This window comes from Perognathus longimembris, chromosome 21 (genome assembly GCF_023159225.1).
Source record: "Perognathus longimembris pacificus isolate PPM17 chromosome 21, ASM2315922v1, whole genome shotgun sequence".
Taxonomy (NCBI): Eukaryota; Metazoa; Chordata; class Mammalia; order Rodentia; family Heteromyidae; genus Perognathus; species Perognathus longimembris.
Window position 1 is genome coordinate 41,500,905 of NC_063181.1, and position 16,438 is coordinate 41,517,342.

At 43.7% G+C, this 16,438-nt stretch overlaps 1 protein-coding gene across 1 annotated transcript in view; it reads left to right on the forward strand.

Annotated features, from left to right (window-relative positions):
• The first annotated feature begins 6,470 nt into the window (after window positions 1-6,470).
• The window catches only part of LOC125339401 (prolow-density lipoprotein receptor-related protein 1-like), a 64,476-nt gene continuing 54,508 nt past the window's right edge, over window positions 6,471-16,438 (forward strand). The window contains 2 exon segments of the mRNA XM_048330536.1: window positions 6,471-6,476; window positions 6,569-6,688. Coding sequence (XP_048186493.1) covers window positions 6,471-6,476; window positions 6,569-6,688 — 126 coding nt within the window.

Below are 16,438 nucleotides of genomic sequence, written 5' to 3' on the forward strand. Positions count from 1 at the left end.
ATTAACAGGTTCTTGGCCTGAGAGTATGGCCGAGTGGTAGAGTGCTTGCTTTGTATACATGAAACCCTGGGTTCAATTCCTCAGCACCACATATATAGAAAACAACCAGAAGTGGACTGTGGCTCAAGTGGCGGAGTGCTAGCCTTGAGCAAAGAGAAGCCAGGGACAGTGCTCAGGCCCTGAGTTCAAGCCCCAGGACTGGCCAAAAAGAAAAAAAAGATAAGAATAAATGAACAGGTTCTTGTCCCCCACTGAGCTCATTACCCCAGGTCCCCACAGCAGGGAGCATCTTTGAAGTGCCAAGCAGAGAAGACAGTATTCTCACCAATAACCCAACGTCTTTTTCACCGGTCTTTCCTCAGAGGCTTACCTGCCCTCAGCAGCCCTTATCAGCTCTTCATCTTGTGGGTTCCAAATAGTGATGTCCTAAGCCCACCTGCTACCCCATGAGCCTCCATTTCCACCATGGACCTCTTTTAAGATCACAAAGACAATCCAGACACCAATGGCTCATGGCTGTAAATCCTAGCTACTCAGGAGGCTGAGATCTGAGGACTGTGGTTCAAAGGTAGCCCAGGAAGGAAAGTCTGTGAGACTCTTAACTCCACTAAAAAAAAAAGTACCAAAAAGCCCCAAGTGGAGGTGTGGCTTAAGTGGTCGGGCACTAGCCTTGAGCAAAACAAGCGTAGAGGGGCTGGGGATATAGCCTAGTGGCAAGAGTGCCTGCCTCGGATACACGAGGCCCTAGGTTCGATTCCCCAGCACCACATATACAGAAAACGGCCAGAAGCGGCGCTGTGGCTCAAGTGGCAGAGTGCTAGCCTTGAGCGGGAAGAAGCCAGGGACAGTGCTCAGGCCCTGAGTCCAAGGCCCAGGACTGGCCAAAAAAAAAAAAAAAAAAAAAAAAAAAAAAAAAAAAACAAGCGTAGAGACAGTTTAAGCCCTTGAGTGGTACAAAAAAGAAGAAAGGAAGAAAAGAGAGATAAGGAAGGAAGGGAAGGAAAGAGGGAGGAAGGAAAGAAGGAAGGAAAGAAAGAGAAAAAAGAAAGGAAGAAAGAAAGAAAGGAGAAAAGGACATAAACATATATCTACACCACCGATTGGAACCATTTGGAGGTGGCCTCTGGTTGTACTAACCCAGCGCCCTGATGTCCTCTTGCTGTAGGTAGTGAACATCAGTCTTGCATTGGAGGGACTCCCCAACCGTGTCTCCCCATCGCCTTTATTTTTGTGTCTCCCATTCAGCATCCATCCATCCGTCCGTCCGTCCATCCGTCCGTCCATGAGCACAGTGATGCGCTCGCGGTGTAGGAGGTGTGGGCGCAAGACGCGGCAGGCAGAGCTCCCGGCCCCGCATCGCAAGGACTCCGCGCCACGGCGGAGGCGGAGGACTCGTCTGCCGCCCCGGACACGCGGGAGCCGGTGGGGCTTTTGACGACGGTGGCGCGCTCTCAGCCGGCTGACGAGGTTCCTGGGGGAGCCCTGGCGCGTCTCTGAACGCACAGGCAGAGTTTGGACAGAGAGGGACGGGAAAGAAAAGACGCATGCGGGCCCGAGGTCAGAGAACTCGTGGCAGAGCAATAAAGCAGTAGGCTGGAGTGATCATGAGGCAGACGCAGGGAGAGACGAGAGACGCAGGGAGAGACGGCAGACACGGGGAGAGGTGACAGACGCGGGGAGAGGTGACAGACGCGGGGAGAGGTGACAGACGCAGGGAGAGGTGACAGACAGACGCAGGGAGAGGGGACAGACGCAGGGAGAGGTGACAGATGCAGGGAGAGGTGACAGACGCAGGGAGAGGTGACAGACGTGGGGAGAGGTGACAGATGCAGGGAGAGGTGACAGACGTGGGGAGAGGTGACAGACGCAGGGAGAGGTGACAGACGCAGGGAGAGGTGACAGACGCGGGGAGAGGTGACAGATGCAGGGAGAGGTGACAGACGCAGGGGGAGGTGACAGACGCAGGGAGAGACGAGAGACGCAGGGAGAGGGGACAGACGCGGGGAGAGGGGACAGACAGACACGGGGAGAGATGACAGACAGACGCAGGGAGAGGTGACAGACGCAGGGAGAGGTGACAGATGCAGGGAGAGGTGACAGACGCAGGGAGAGGTGACAGACAGATGCAGGGAGAGGTGACAGACAGACGCAGGGAGAGATGACAGACAGACGCAGGGAGAGGTGACAGACGCGGGGAGAGGTGACAGACGCGGGGAGAGGGGACAGACGCAGGGAGAGGTGACAGACGCAGGGGGAGGTGACAGACGCAGGGAGAGGGGACAGACGCAGGGAGAGGTGACAGACAGACGCAGGGAGAGATGACAGACAGACACAGGGAGAGGTGACAGACACGGGGAGAGGTGACAGACGCGGGGAGAGGTGACAGACGCAGGGAGAGGTGACAGACGCAGGGAGAGGGACAGACGCTGGGAGAGGAGGTGACACGAGAAGCCGGGATACCAGTGGATCCGTCTTGGTTACCGTCGCGAACATGGGGCTTCGTCACATAGGAGTCAAAGGTTGGCCGTTAGGTTTTTTTAAGCAGAGACTCAACGGGTCGGGTAAAGAACTTGCCGTTGTCAGCTTTGCGAGGCACCCGTCACAAATCGGGCCTCCTGACGGGGTAGGGACAAAGCGGAAGTCAGGCGGCACCCATGACACTATGGACATTTCTCCCCCAGTACTCAGCATGGAAGCCGAGGCTTTCCGCGCTAGGCAGCTGCCCCACCACAGCCCCTACACGGCCAGCCCTTTTGTTTTGCTTTTGAGATAGGTCTTGCTAAATTTGCAGAAGCCGATCTCAAACGTGTGACCCTTCTGTTTCTACCGCATGGATAGCTGGGGTTACAGCAGTACATTATTAGGCCCGACTGGTTCACAAGCAGTAAAGAATGTTGCGGGCTGGGGATGTGGCCTAGTGGCAAGAGTGCTTGCCTCCTATACATGAGGCCCTGGGTTCAATTCCCCAGCACCACATATACAGAAAACGGCCAGAAGTGGCGCTGTGGCTCAAGTGGTAGAGTGCTAGCCTTGAGCAAAAAGAAGCCAAGGACAGTGCTCAAGCCCTGAGTTCAAGACCCGGGACTGGTGAAAAAAATAAAAATGAATGTTGCTGGCTGCCCTAGCCAATTCTTAAAAGCTCTCTCCCATGAAACCAACATCTGTCTACTCATTGAAAAGGAGGGGAAATGCCAAGGAAAATGGAGAAGTAAAAAATACTTGGAGGAGAAATCAGCCCAACTGAAGAACAGGAGAAGAGCTGCCCCGAGGAGCTGCAGAGCAGGGCCTGTGGCTGGAAGGAAATGCCCCCCTTCCTGTGGACAGGAAGGCCTGGAGACCACTCAGGAAAGAGAGGACATACCTTAAGGAGGTGGGCAGGAAGAAACAACAACAACAGCATTTGTGGAGGACATTTGGTGGGTTTTCTTAGTGTGGAATTTGGGGAGTGGATAAAGAATAATCCGGAAAATATTTCTAAAACATTATTTGGTCAAACATTACCAAAGTTTAAATGCTCCTACCTATTGATGTAATTACTGTATGTCTAAAAGTTCGTTCTGAATCTAGTTCCTGGTGAGCATAACTTTGCATATAACATGTGCATTGCACTGTTGTATAGTAGAAACAAACATTTGGGCTATATGGAAAAGAATGGTTAAGTTAAAAGGCATGCTTATTCGGAATATTTTTATCCTTGTTATGGCTCTAATCATGTTTATACACAACGATTCCACGTGTAATATGCTTCCAATTTTGTAAAGAAACCCCTATATGCATAGCAAATGAAGAAACGAATGCTATAAAATATTAACTAGCTATCTGCAAATGGTAAAGTTATATATTTGCTTTTCGTCATTCTTTATGAAGCAGTCCAAACACTTTATCTAATCTATAATATTCCAATAAACAAACAAGTAATAAATGTAAAAAAATAAAGGACGTGACAAGCTTCTGGTCTACCTTAGAGAAAGACTTGCAAAAAGTTTAGACTTAAATACAGGTTATTTTTAATATACAAACCAGAAAAAATTTAATAACGTGAGAAGTCAAGATCAATGGAAGTAAATACACACTTTTAATTATATGGTTCAACATAATTGCTGTGATTCAATTAGCTTATGAGCTTCAGGTAGAGCAAAAATGGAAAAGTAGGACCAGCTCAGTTTTAATTACAATCTACAACTAAATCTCACAACTGAGCTGCAAAAGAAATAACGTGTTGCTAAGCACTGCCCTCTACAATAAAGTGTTTGCTAGGTTTATGATGGAAGAACTGAATGACACATTTATATGCACTATGGTGTGTGTGTGTGTGTGTGTGTGTGTGTGTGTGTGTGTGTGTGTGTAATCTGGCCTTAAGCCCAGGGCCCACCTACTTGCTCAGCTATTTGCTCACCTCTGGTGCTCTACCATTTGAACTACACCTCTAGTCTTGTATTTTGTGGGTTAATTGGAGATGGAATCTCACAGACTTTCTTTTTCTTTCTTTTAAATTGAAGCGCGTCACACCACTGCCATTGTGACAAGCTTAATTTTAAATATTCCATTAGACAATTAAAGCTAATACTTGATAATGCTCCATTAGCAAATTGTTTTTCAAACTCCCTTGTACTCCCCACGTGTAGTAAGAACCAATTAACTGCTATTAGAAATCCCGCTAAAATGGGCAAGCTAATTAAAGTATAATTTCGCAAATCTCATTAGTGCTAAATAAGAGAGAATATCAAGATACAATCAAGATGATTGTGACTTCTATATGATTGTGATTTCCAGTTGTTTGTGAACAAATGATTCTACATGGTATTGTTGAAAAGCAAGACCACAGTTCTGTTGAGAGACAGAGACGAATGGGTGGGACAGAGAACGAGTGATGGAGAGAGATGTATTCTTGTAGCAATGATGAAGACCTGGAAAATTTCCTATTTTCATGTCGGAATGTCTCTAAGAAATAATCATTTTGACTTTCAGTGATTTCTAGATCTCTACATAGAACAGAGCAACAGTTAACCACAGTTCCACTAGAGGGCGGCATCTGGAAAGCCCTTGAGAGAGATATCAGAGGGCTGAGCTCTTACTGTTCTGGATAATTTCAGTGCCATCGCCTAGATTGCAGCAATGATGTTTTAAAGATCTTTAGGGCTGGGAATGTGGTTTAGTGGCAGAGTGCTTGCCTAGCATGCGTGAAGCCCTGGGTTCGATTCCTCAGCACCACATTAAAAAAAAAAAAAAAAAAGCCAGAAGTGGCGCCTGAGAGAAGATCAAGTTTCAAAGCACTGTGTCTAGTCCAGCATGGGGGCTTGTGCCTATAACCCAGCGGCTCAGGAGGCTGAGGCCATAGCATCTCTGTTCAATGCCAGCCTAGGAAGACAGCTCTGAGAGATTTTTATCTCCATGTAACCAGCAAAATGCTAGAATTGGAGGCATAACTTAAATTAGAGCGTAACCCATGAGTGAAAAAGTGGCTCCCAGGGCCAGTTGAGGACATGCTGTCCTGAGTTCAAGCCCCAGGACCAACATACACACACACACACAGACACACACACACAGACACACACACACACACACACACACACACCAAGGAAACTTGAACTTTGAAACATATACAAATAGCAATAGAAAGGAAGACTTGCATCATCATCAGGTACACTTTATGGCTGGGGGAAAAGCTGTTCTAAAGGAGGAAAAGCAGAACTAGTGCGAGAGTTGTGTTAGGTGACAACACTTGCTACCTTGTACCATGGTTTGGTTTATGTGGCCAATAGTTCCAGAAACAAATTGGTATGGGAATAAATGAACAACTGAACAAATGTACCACGGGCGTCTCCTCTACCAGATAAGTGTTTCCAGATGCTCATCTAGTTGGACTATTGCTCTAATTTTTCTTCATGAACATTTAGCATGCGGTTACATGACTGTAGAGTTTTGAGAATTAGACATGGGCCCCCTAAGGAAAATTCACAGGGGAAAACATCACGATGAAGGAATGTATTTTATCCTGCATGTGGGCAGGTCGTTTGAGTTACTTAGCCATGAGATGGAGCTGTCTATGCATTTGAGTAAGTCAAGCCTGAGTCCTGTACAATGTGGTCGACTCTGAGCCCGGTTTGGGATTCAACCCGGGGCTTGCTCCTTAGAAATTAGATGGTGTTTTAGACAAGCTATTTTATCTTTTCAGAACTGCTGTGTGTCCTTTTCTTAATAAAGGCGGTGGGACTAATTATCACAATAATTATGAGCACAGCAGAATAAATGAGAGAGAGCCTAGCTGAGATACCTGAGCCTTGGGAAGCGTTTACTGCGATTCTCATGGTGATGATTGATGTGGAGCTCTAGTATCTTCGGCTCAGGAGTACAGGGAAGAAAGAGGAGGCCCGGCTGATGGGTGGGGCGTCTTACCCAGGCCCCCCCAGAGCCTGCCTGCAAGTGGGTCTATCTGGCGTGAGTTCATTATCCCTTAGCTCTCCGTGGCGATGGAGGTGTGTACGCAGAGAGTTTTCTGGAATCCTCTTTATTCTTGTGGAGGCCAGAGGCTCCCGTTGGCTCTCGTGGTCCATGCCACCACCTACAGATGTTGAAGCGATTCCTCGATGTGCCTGAACAAAAAGCAGCCCGAAGAACAACATGTCGTGACCACACCGAGTCTGTAGATGGCAGCAGGCACCGGGGCACGGGAGCCGCTCACCGCGAAGCAGGTCGCCTTCCGCCCTGGGGCTCTCGGCTTGGCCTTGGGTGGTTGACGAGGAAAACCCCAGAAGCTATGCGCTGCTAGGATGTCGTTGGATTGAACACGGCATTAAAGCCACCACTTTCAACTAAACTAGGCTTGTGTTTCTACGTGTCGAAAAAAGTCAGATCGCCAGCGATGGAGAGATGTTAGGCCCAGACGGCGAGCTCATGACAGCCAGGCCGGCTGTCACCGACGGGACCTGCGCGGTGACTGAGCCTCTCCTTTGAATTAGGTTGGTGACGAGATAGTGCCGGCTTCCCGGCCACGTCTAAGTGCTTGCGTTCACATCTCACTTACTATCGTTTGCTTTGCCCGGTCTTGATTTGTCTTTATCTATTTCTTCAATGTCAAATTTTCTGTGAAAACTTTTGTGTGTCTCTTGTAGAGCAGAGAGTTAGTTATTTTCTTAACCCAAAATAAGAGCCCTTAGCTTCTGATCTTGGAGGTCAGCCGGTTCGTACTGCTGGCTGCTGTCGGACTTCACATCTTCCTTCTTTCATTTTTTAATGGTTTATTAAGTCTGTTACTTCTGTCTATTATATATTTTTATATCTATTATATCTGTCCGTGTTCTTCTACTTTTAGCATTTCTTCTAGATTAAGCAGGACATCAATTTTTTAAATCTTCCCTTCTGAAACAACACAAATGGCAAGACACGTATCTTCTAGATTTTGCCCCATGCTTATGAGACAAAAGCCTGTGCGAATCAATCAGAATTCAGCACCTGCTCTGGTACCCTGAGGACTTCATTCTTCCTAGTCTCTGCCAGTTGACACGCTTATTATTTTCTTATTCACTGTACCATTCTAAACTTCTGTATTTTGTTAATAAAATTAAGAATTTATAGTTATGGGTAGCTTAAAAGTAGTTTATAATTGGGGATGTAAAACGAGGCCAAGGATATCCACAATACTCTTCACTCAGATTTACTTATTAGTACTTATTAGTTATTCCATTTGTTCTATTCATTTTCTTCTCTTTACACACACACACGCACACACGCACACACGCGCACACACACACACAATTATTTCCTGAATGCTTTCAGGGTGAAAATGCATATCATAACTCTTACACTTCTGCATGTACACCCCATGAAGAACGCTATAGTGAGCCTGCCTTATTCACAGATTGGTTGCAAATGCTTTTGATCAAGTCTGGCAAAAAAAAAAAAAAACTGTTCTTGAAAAATCAGAATAAATCTCAAAAACGAATGTTTCCAATGGCTGTTGTGTTTGCTCACACAGCCCAGTGTGCGTGGAGACCTCCTCAGCCATGCCTGAGTTACTCCTAGCTTGCGTTGCGCATGGAGACCCCCTCAGCCACGCTTGAGTTACCCCTAGTTTGCGTGTGAACCGTGGTGTAACCGGATCAGGGTCTCCCTGTCCTACCTCCTCAAAACCCCATGGAGGCCCCAGAGCTAGGCGCCGTGACGGGGCTCTGTTGGCTGGATTTGAGGTTTGTTGGGAGGCCACTGTCTTGAGTGGAAGTGGAGTGGCATCATGGGAAGAAGGAACCGGCTGTTCACCCAGCACGGAGCTCCCGGCTGCAGCCTGGGCCTACACAGGTTTCCTCCGCAGTGAGCCATGGACCTGCTCTACACAGGGAAAGATCAATTTCATCCATCTCTACAGATGCGATGCCTTCGACACAGGCTTTGTCAACCTCACAGCGCTGGCCACTTTGTGTCAGAGCTGGACTCAGGGCTGGGTAAATGAATTAAAATCGAATAGCATTTATGCTCTGTTTTTCTGATTATTCCATTGTCATTACAGCCGTATTACGCATTCTCAGCTCATTCTTAACCAAAGGATGCTGTGTCTTTCTCAGTTACCCACGAGAGTTGTACTAGATCTTCCCTTCATCAGAGACATGGCTTTTAATCACCTGCTTGGATTTGGGCTCATTTGTACTCTGAAAGCACAATTTAAGTTTTCTTCCTTGCAATAAATAGGCAGCCTGCGGTGATCTGCTTATACCATACAACTATCTACTGTATTATATGATTTCCAGATGCCTATTACAAGATTTGCAGTTTATTCCAGTGTGGTCAGAGAACAAATTTTCTATGACTTAAAACCTTTTGGATTGATTGTGATTTATTTTCCAGTAGAAGTTAGGGTTCCTCTTGGTACATGTCCTGTCCTGTATGTATTAATGTCCTATCCTGTTTGTATTAATATCCTGCTGCAGCTACCTGGCATATCCTGGAAATGCCAACTATAGCAAGTTGTGTATAGTGAGGATCAAGGTTTAGCTTTATTAATTATCTGCCTACTGGCTTTGTTCATTATTGAGAGAGAGGTATTGAGATTTCCAAGTAACTATGGATATTTCTGTTTTGCATTGAAGTTCTAGTTCTTTTTGCTTCATATTTAGTTTTGTTTTCTTGTTTTCTGTCAGTCCTGGAGCTTGAACTCAGGGCCTGAGCACTGTCCCTGGCTTCTTTTTGCTCAAGGCTAGCACTTTGCCACTTGAGCCACAGCGCCACTTGTAGCTTTTTCTATATATGTGGTACTGAGGAATCGAACCCAGGGCTTCATGTATACAAGGCTGTTGGGAGCCTAAGGAGCAGCAAATCTCATTCTGACCTCTGGCTGTGTTGTTATCACTAAGATATGCTAAGTGCAAGGACATTTGTTTACTAGCATCTCAGCCACTACCTGGAATTGCTTTGCTATGTATGCTTTGCTACGTCTGCTGGAGTCCATTCCTATGTTAATCAACCTCATCCTGTCTTTACTGCCATCAAATGTTTCAAAGCCCCTTTGTGTTCTTGAATTTTAGCAACCCTATGCTATTCCCTGGTTCCTAAACTGCATATAAACTGGAAGTTAAGAATAAAGGCGGGGCTGGGGATATAGCCTAGTGGCAAGAGGGCCTGCCTCAGATACACGAGGCCCTAGGTTTGATTCCCCAGTACCACATATACAGAAAACGGCCAGAAGCGGCGCTGTGGCTCAGGTGGCAGAGTGCTAGCCTTGAGCGGGAAGAAGCCAGGGACAGTGCTCAGGCCCTGAGTCCAAGGCCCAGGACTGGCCAAAAAAAAAAAAAAAAAGAATAAAGGCGGCTGCAGTCTTGAGTTACAATCTTAAGCTGCAGACCTCCCAAACCCCATCTTTTGTCTCTTTTCTTCTTTTTTTTCTTGTCTATTTTTCTTTTTCTTTAATCCTCACCCCCTCAATCAGGATTCCCTCTTCGCTGCCGGCTGGCTCCGGCACAAGGTGAGCGCTCTACCAGTAGGCCATATTCCTAGCCCTTTGCTTCATATTCAGATGTTTTGTTGCTAGGTGTGCACATAGCCAGACATATTGACAGATTAAAAACAAAAGGACAGGAAAGAGATCTATTCTGTAAACATTAAAGCTGCAATGCTTTAGGTAGGTCAGATAAGATAGATGTCAAAAGAATGAAAACAATAGGGATAAAGAGAAATACTTACAATCATATTTGTAGTGGATTTATTTTAGGCAGCATGCAATCAGATCTTCCTTAAAGTCCAATTTCATTAGTGTGCTTGGATCATCTATTAGAGCTGCTATAATAAAATAAAACAGTGATGTATTTGTTATTTACCTATACTTACATATACACATATACATAGTGTTACATACACGTGCACATGTATATGTACATGTATAATATATATATATATATATATCTCAAAAGTTTCTCTTACGGTTTTGGAAGTTTGGAAGTGTTAGATCAAAGTGCCGAGACATTTGGTGTCTGGAGAAGACTGACTCAGTCTCACGTGGCATAAGAGTGAAGATTGCTCCCCAACATCCTTTCCAAGGGCACTGGCGCGCTCACGAGGCACCGTCCCCCTCTCCTAATACAATAACATTGGTATCAGGGTCAGGATGGAACTTTGGTCGTGACACTGGGAGACTACAGCATTCATTTGCATGGTTGAATTTAGGTTTCTCATTTTATCACTCACTTTCTGTGTGTGTCCTCTGGTGGGGAAAAAGAGAAAATATAAGCTAAGCAGGGGTTCAGATGAATAAATCTGGAACCACTACATATGCACTGGAATTGAACATTTGTGTAAATGTCTGGCAGATGGTAGGGGCCAGGTTTCTGTGTGCTGAAAAAGAGGTCATAGACATGCTGGAGGAAAATGCTAAAAGAATCCATATGGTAATGGATTAGAGGCATGACACTGCTATAAACTAAAGTTAGTTTCTTTTAGCTACAGATGGTGATAGGTAGAAATATAGATAGATAGGTGTGTGTGTGTGTGTGTGTGTGTGTGTGTGTGTGTGTATTGGTATAGACACATATATTTTCTTCTTATATCAGCTGCAAGGGCCTAGGACCAATCATCCTGAGCAGTAATAATTGCACTTCAGCATCAGATCTTGATTCCCAGTGCCATTCTCAGTAGGAACTGGGGCTGCTTGTGTTCCATGACTGGAGTTAGAAATATACAAGGAGGGCCTGGAACATGATGTAATGCCAGGCACACTCATTATTGCCTCCACATTCCCGCTTTTCATCTATTGGGTTTGGACCCACTTTAATGACCTCATCCGAGTTTGGTTACATCTATGAAGACCCACTTGCCACAGAAAGTTAGATTCCAAGGTACCAGAAGTTAGATTTCCAACATATCATTTTGGAGGGACATACTCCAACCAATAACAGCAGCAAAGGAAATATATGCTATTCGGGGGGGATGAGAACAGGATGATCACAATTCAAAGCCAGACTGGACACAAAAATGTTGACACTATCTACCTAAGCAGAAAAGGCTGGATGTGGTGATATGAACCTCTCATCCCAGCTATGATGGGAAATATAAACCCTAAAACCACACTAAAGCCACCAGCACAACAATGTGCATCGCAGCACAATTTGTCATTGCTAAAATATGGAACCAACCCAGATGCCCCTCAGTAGATGAGTGGATCAGGAAAATGTGGTACATATACACAGTGGAATTTTATTCCTCTATCAGAAAGAATGACACTGCCCCATTGTAAGGAAATGGAAGGACTTGGAAAAAATTATACTAAGTGAAGTGAGCCAGACCCAAAGAAACATGGACTCTATGGTTTTCCTCATAGGGAATAATTAGCACAGGTGTAGGCTGGTCACAGCAGAGGATCACAAGAGCCCAATAGCTATGCCCTTATGAACACAAAAGATGATGCTACGTGAAATGAACTCCATGTTATGGAAAAAAAAAAGTCCCGAGTTCAAACTATAGCATCCCTCCCTCTCCTCCCACCCCCAAAGAATATCTACCATTGCCTGAAAAGGTGATACTTTTCCTGTGGCCAACCACCTATCTGATAGAGGTTTCTTCATCTATTGAAATCACAACAACACATTATAACAGATGGGATTTAAAAGGACATATGACAATACAGCTGTCTTCCATTAATATCAGTAAATTGATTTGGGGGAAATATAAAATAATGTTACTGTTCTCACATTTTATTTTGAAACATATGATTTTTTAAATAAAATATATCATTTACAATAACAATGGGTTATTTTTATTTTAACTACTTTTTAAAATTATTAGTTTTAAGTTATGGAAAACATTGATAGATACATTAATAAATATGATTTCTTCAGGAGGGACAAATCTTATTAAGTTTTCCTTTTATATGTCTGTCCTGGGACTTAAACTCAAGGCCTGGGTGCTGTCCTTGAGCTGTCTTACTCAAAGCTAGTGCTCTACCACTTGAGCCACAGCTCCATTTCCAGCTTTTTCAGCTGTTAATTGGAGATAGGATTCTGACAGACTTTCCTATCCAGTCTGGCTTCAAACTGTGATCCTCAGATCTCCACCATCTGAGTAGTTAGGATTACAGGCATGAGCTACTGGCACTCAGCTTAAAGCAATATTTATCTTTCAATATCAAAATATTCCTATTCTCTAAATCATCGCTGGTTGTTTTAGAATCTAATGAGAGTTTTTCTCCGGTTTTGCAATTTCGGTTAAAAATATATAAATGTGTTAGCACTCCTTCCACTCATTCTTCATGCAATCTGTCCACACCCGTGAAGCTGTCATCCTATTGAAATATCACATGTCTGTCATCTCCTCAAGACGCTCCCCGCGAAGTGGAGCTGAGTTAGCTGAGGGAATGCTGTCTGTCTTCTCCAGAATGACCCCCAGTAGCCACACGACGATGCTGGCCCCCTGTGGCTTTGAGCACACGGATGGCTCTTTGGGTCACTGAGTAAAAGCCAACATCCGGCAAGCCCTCCGGGGTCAGCTTCTTCCCCGCCTCTGCCCTTCCCTCCGGGCTCCGCACCCACTCTCCCTTAGCTTTTGGGCGTGCTCTGCCTCTGGAGCAGCAAGGTGGATTCTCACGCATGAGTCTTTGTCCTCGTTTCCTCGGCTGGCTTGCGGTGTTCTTTCTTTAAATACCCCTGTGCTTCAGTCTCTGACTTCCTTTTACTGCTGTTTGGAACATCTACGTTCTGCGAGCTTGTTGATGTAAATCTGTGTGCTGAGACCCACCATCTTACTGTTTGTTTTGCATTTGTCCCATCTGCTCTTGGCTTCACTTCCCCCTTCCACTTTCTCTGGTGGCTTTTGGGTTTATTAAGCATTTTTGATAACCTTGTATCTCCACTATTGGCTTATTAGCTTACTGGCTTATTGACCGCCTTGTTCTGTATTTTTCAATGGGTGCTTTAGGGTGACAATATTTATGTTGACTTTGTCACACTCTAGTTAGTATACCACTTTACATATACAACAACATACATAGTATCATTTGCAACTGCTTAATGCCATCTCTCCTTCGAGTTACATTTTAGATATTTTTTACTTCTGTGTATATTACAAAGCCTAAAGTTCATCACCATTATATTTGCTTTAAATAGGTGATATATATATATACCTGGGCCTTGGACTCAGGGCCTGAGCACTGTCCCTGGCTTCTTCCCGCACAAGGCTAGCACTCTACCACCTGAGCCACAGCGCCCCTTCTGGCCGTTTTCCATATATGTGGTGCTGGGGAATCGAACCGAGAGCTTCATGTGTAGAAGGCAAGCACTCTTGCCACTAGGCCATATTCCCAGCCCCAGGTGAGTATATTTTTAAGAAAACTTTAAATGAGAAATAAAATCTTGTGTTTACCTTTTAACATTTCTGGAGCTCTTCATTTCTTATGTAGGATCAGCTTTTATCTGATATTATTTTTCAACAGAAGCAATTTCCTTTAGTATTTCTCATAGTGCAGATCTGGCACGACAAATTCACTCAGATTTGTTTATCTGACAGATTTATCATTTTACGTTCTCTTCATTTTGCCTGTTTAATTTTTCCAAACATGGACTAGGGGGCTGACATTTGTTCCTTAGTGGGTTTATTTTTCTTGGAGCACTTGAAAGATGTTGCTCTATAGTTTCACATGAACTCTGCTGTTAATCTCGTTGTTCTCAATGCACAAGTGTCTCTCCACTTCATGGTTCTTCATATGTTTGCCTTATCATTGGTTTTTCAGTTACTTGTGGAAAATCTTCATGCGATATTTTTGTATTTATATTGTTTGAGTTATTGAGTTCCTTCAATATGTAGGTTTATGATTTTTCAATCAAATTTTTAAAAGTTTTCAGTTATTATTTCACCAAATATTTGCTGACTCCCTTCTTTTGTCTATGACTTTAATTGTACATGTTGTAAAACTTAATATGACACCATACATTAGTGAGACTGTCCTTATTTTTAACTTTTGTTTCCCTGTGCTTTATTCTGATATATTCTATTACTACCTCTTCAAGTTTACTAATTTTTATGTCTCCATGTCTAATCAGTTATGATTCTACTATAGTGAAGTTTTCCATCTCCAAAAGTTCCATTTGGATCTTTTAAATAATATTATTTTCTTTTACTCATTGTGTCAATGTTTTCTTATATATCTTTGAGCATATGAAACACGTCTATAACAGTTTAGAGTTTTAATTTTATCATCTACATCACTCCCTTTGGACTACTTTTTCTTTTATTATGTTCTATTCTGCTTCTTTTATGTCCACTAATTTTTATGGGATAGTAGATAAAGTGAATTTTACATGTTGAATTCCTCAGCGGGTTATACTTTTTTAAAAAAAACACTTGGCACTTTATGACAAGTTAAATGTGATCACTTATAAATTGTTTTTTATCCTTGTGAGAATTGTTAAGTTCTTGTAAGGAAGGTTTAGAGTGTTATTTATTCTGGGACAATTTTTTTTTTTTTTTTTTTTTTTTTTTGCCAGTCCTGGGCCTTGGACTCAGGGCCTGAGCACTGTCCCTGGCTTCTTCTTGCTCAAGGCTAGCACTCTGCCACTTGAGCCACAGCGCCACTTCTGGCCGTTTTCTGTGTATGTGGTGCTGGGGAATCGAACCCAGGGCCTCATGTATACAAGGCAAGCACTCTTGCCACTAGGCCATCTCCCCAGCCCTCTGGGACAATTTTTGACTTGTGTTTAAGCCATATATTCCTCGAATCTCTACCAAATAATTTTGTATTTGTTGAAGTCATTTTTAGTTTTGCTGTGCAGAGATAGGATACAAATGATTGTTAGTATTGTATGAAATCTGAGAATTGAGAATTCTTTACAATTTCCCAATAACTTTTCTTTCTCCTCTCCTTGTTCATCGAATCTCACCTTATGCAAAGGGAACTCCTTATGCAGCTTCCTGAAACTCTTTCCTTATATAGATCCTCCCTCCTTCCCTCCCTCCCTCCCTGCCTCCCTCCCTCCCTTCCTTCCTTCTTTGCCCCCAAGAAGAAAGCCTGGGCAAAGGCAGAACATTTGTTTCTCTTCTCTCAGGCCTGAACTGCATTAATTATTTTTTGTATTTTATCAATTTTCTGGTGGCTCATGTAGAAACTCTGGAGTGAGAGGTTTTCTCTAGTCTCCTTTAAATATCTGTGTAGAGTGGTGTCTCATAGGCAGTATTCTAAAATAGCAACTGCCTTTTCCTCACCAACACTTATATTCCTTTTGGACACTTTAGTTTTTCTTAAGAGTTATCATGTTATAATGAGCTATAAAATATACACACTTATTTTGCTCTTATGTGTCTTTCCCAGTTCTATTCTGTAGCAACATGTACTAAAATGAAACCCCTCTGATGGCAGTCGTTTTTGTTTTATGAAAAAATGTATTATAAAGGTGATGTACAGAGGCATTACAGTTATGTAAGTCAGGTAATGAATAAGTTTCCTTTTGAACAGTATCACCTCTCCCTCATTCTCTCCCAGTTTTTCCCCTCCAATCACCCTTTCACCCCTCAAGTTGTAAGGTTCATTTCCAACATGGTGTCTAGTGAGCGTCACTGCTGAATTGGTTCAGCTTTCGGCCCATGTTTCTATGCTTTCCCTTCCCCTCCCCACATCAGATAAACTTACAAGACAAAGGGTACAGAAATCAAATAAAGTGACAAGAGGGACTAAACCAAAGAAAAGCAGTTGTTTTACGTTTTGCTCATTGGTGCAGCTCCAGACCGTAGAATGATGCTCAGACCATTAACCAATAATTCGATTAATAGTATTCAATAAATTTAAGGAGGTTTCGTTTTGTTTTCAGACAATGGTGTTTGGACACAAGGTCTTGTATTTGCTAAGAGGTGCTCTACTATTTGAGTTACACCACTACCCACCCCCCCCTTTTTTTGCTTCAGTTTTTTCTTTTAAACAGGATCATGTAGTTTCACCAAGTTCTTCCTTGGACTATTATATCCTCCTACCATG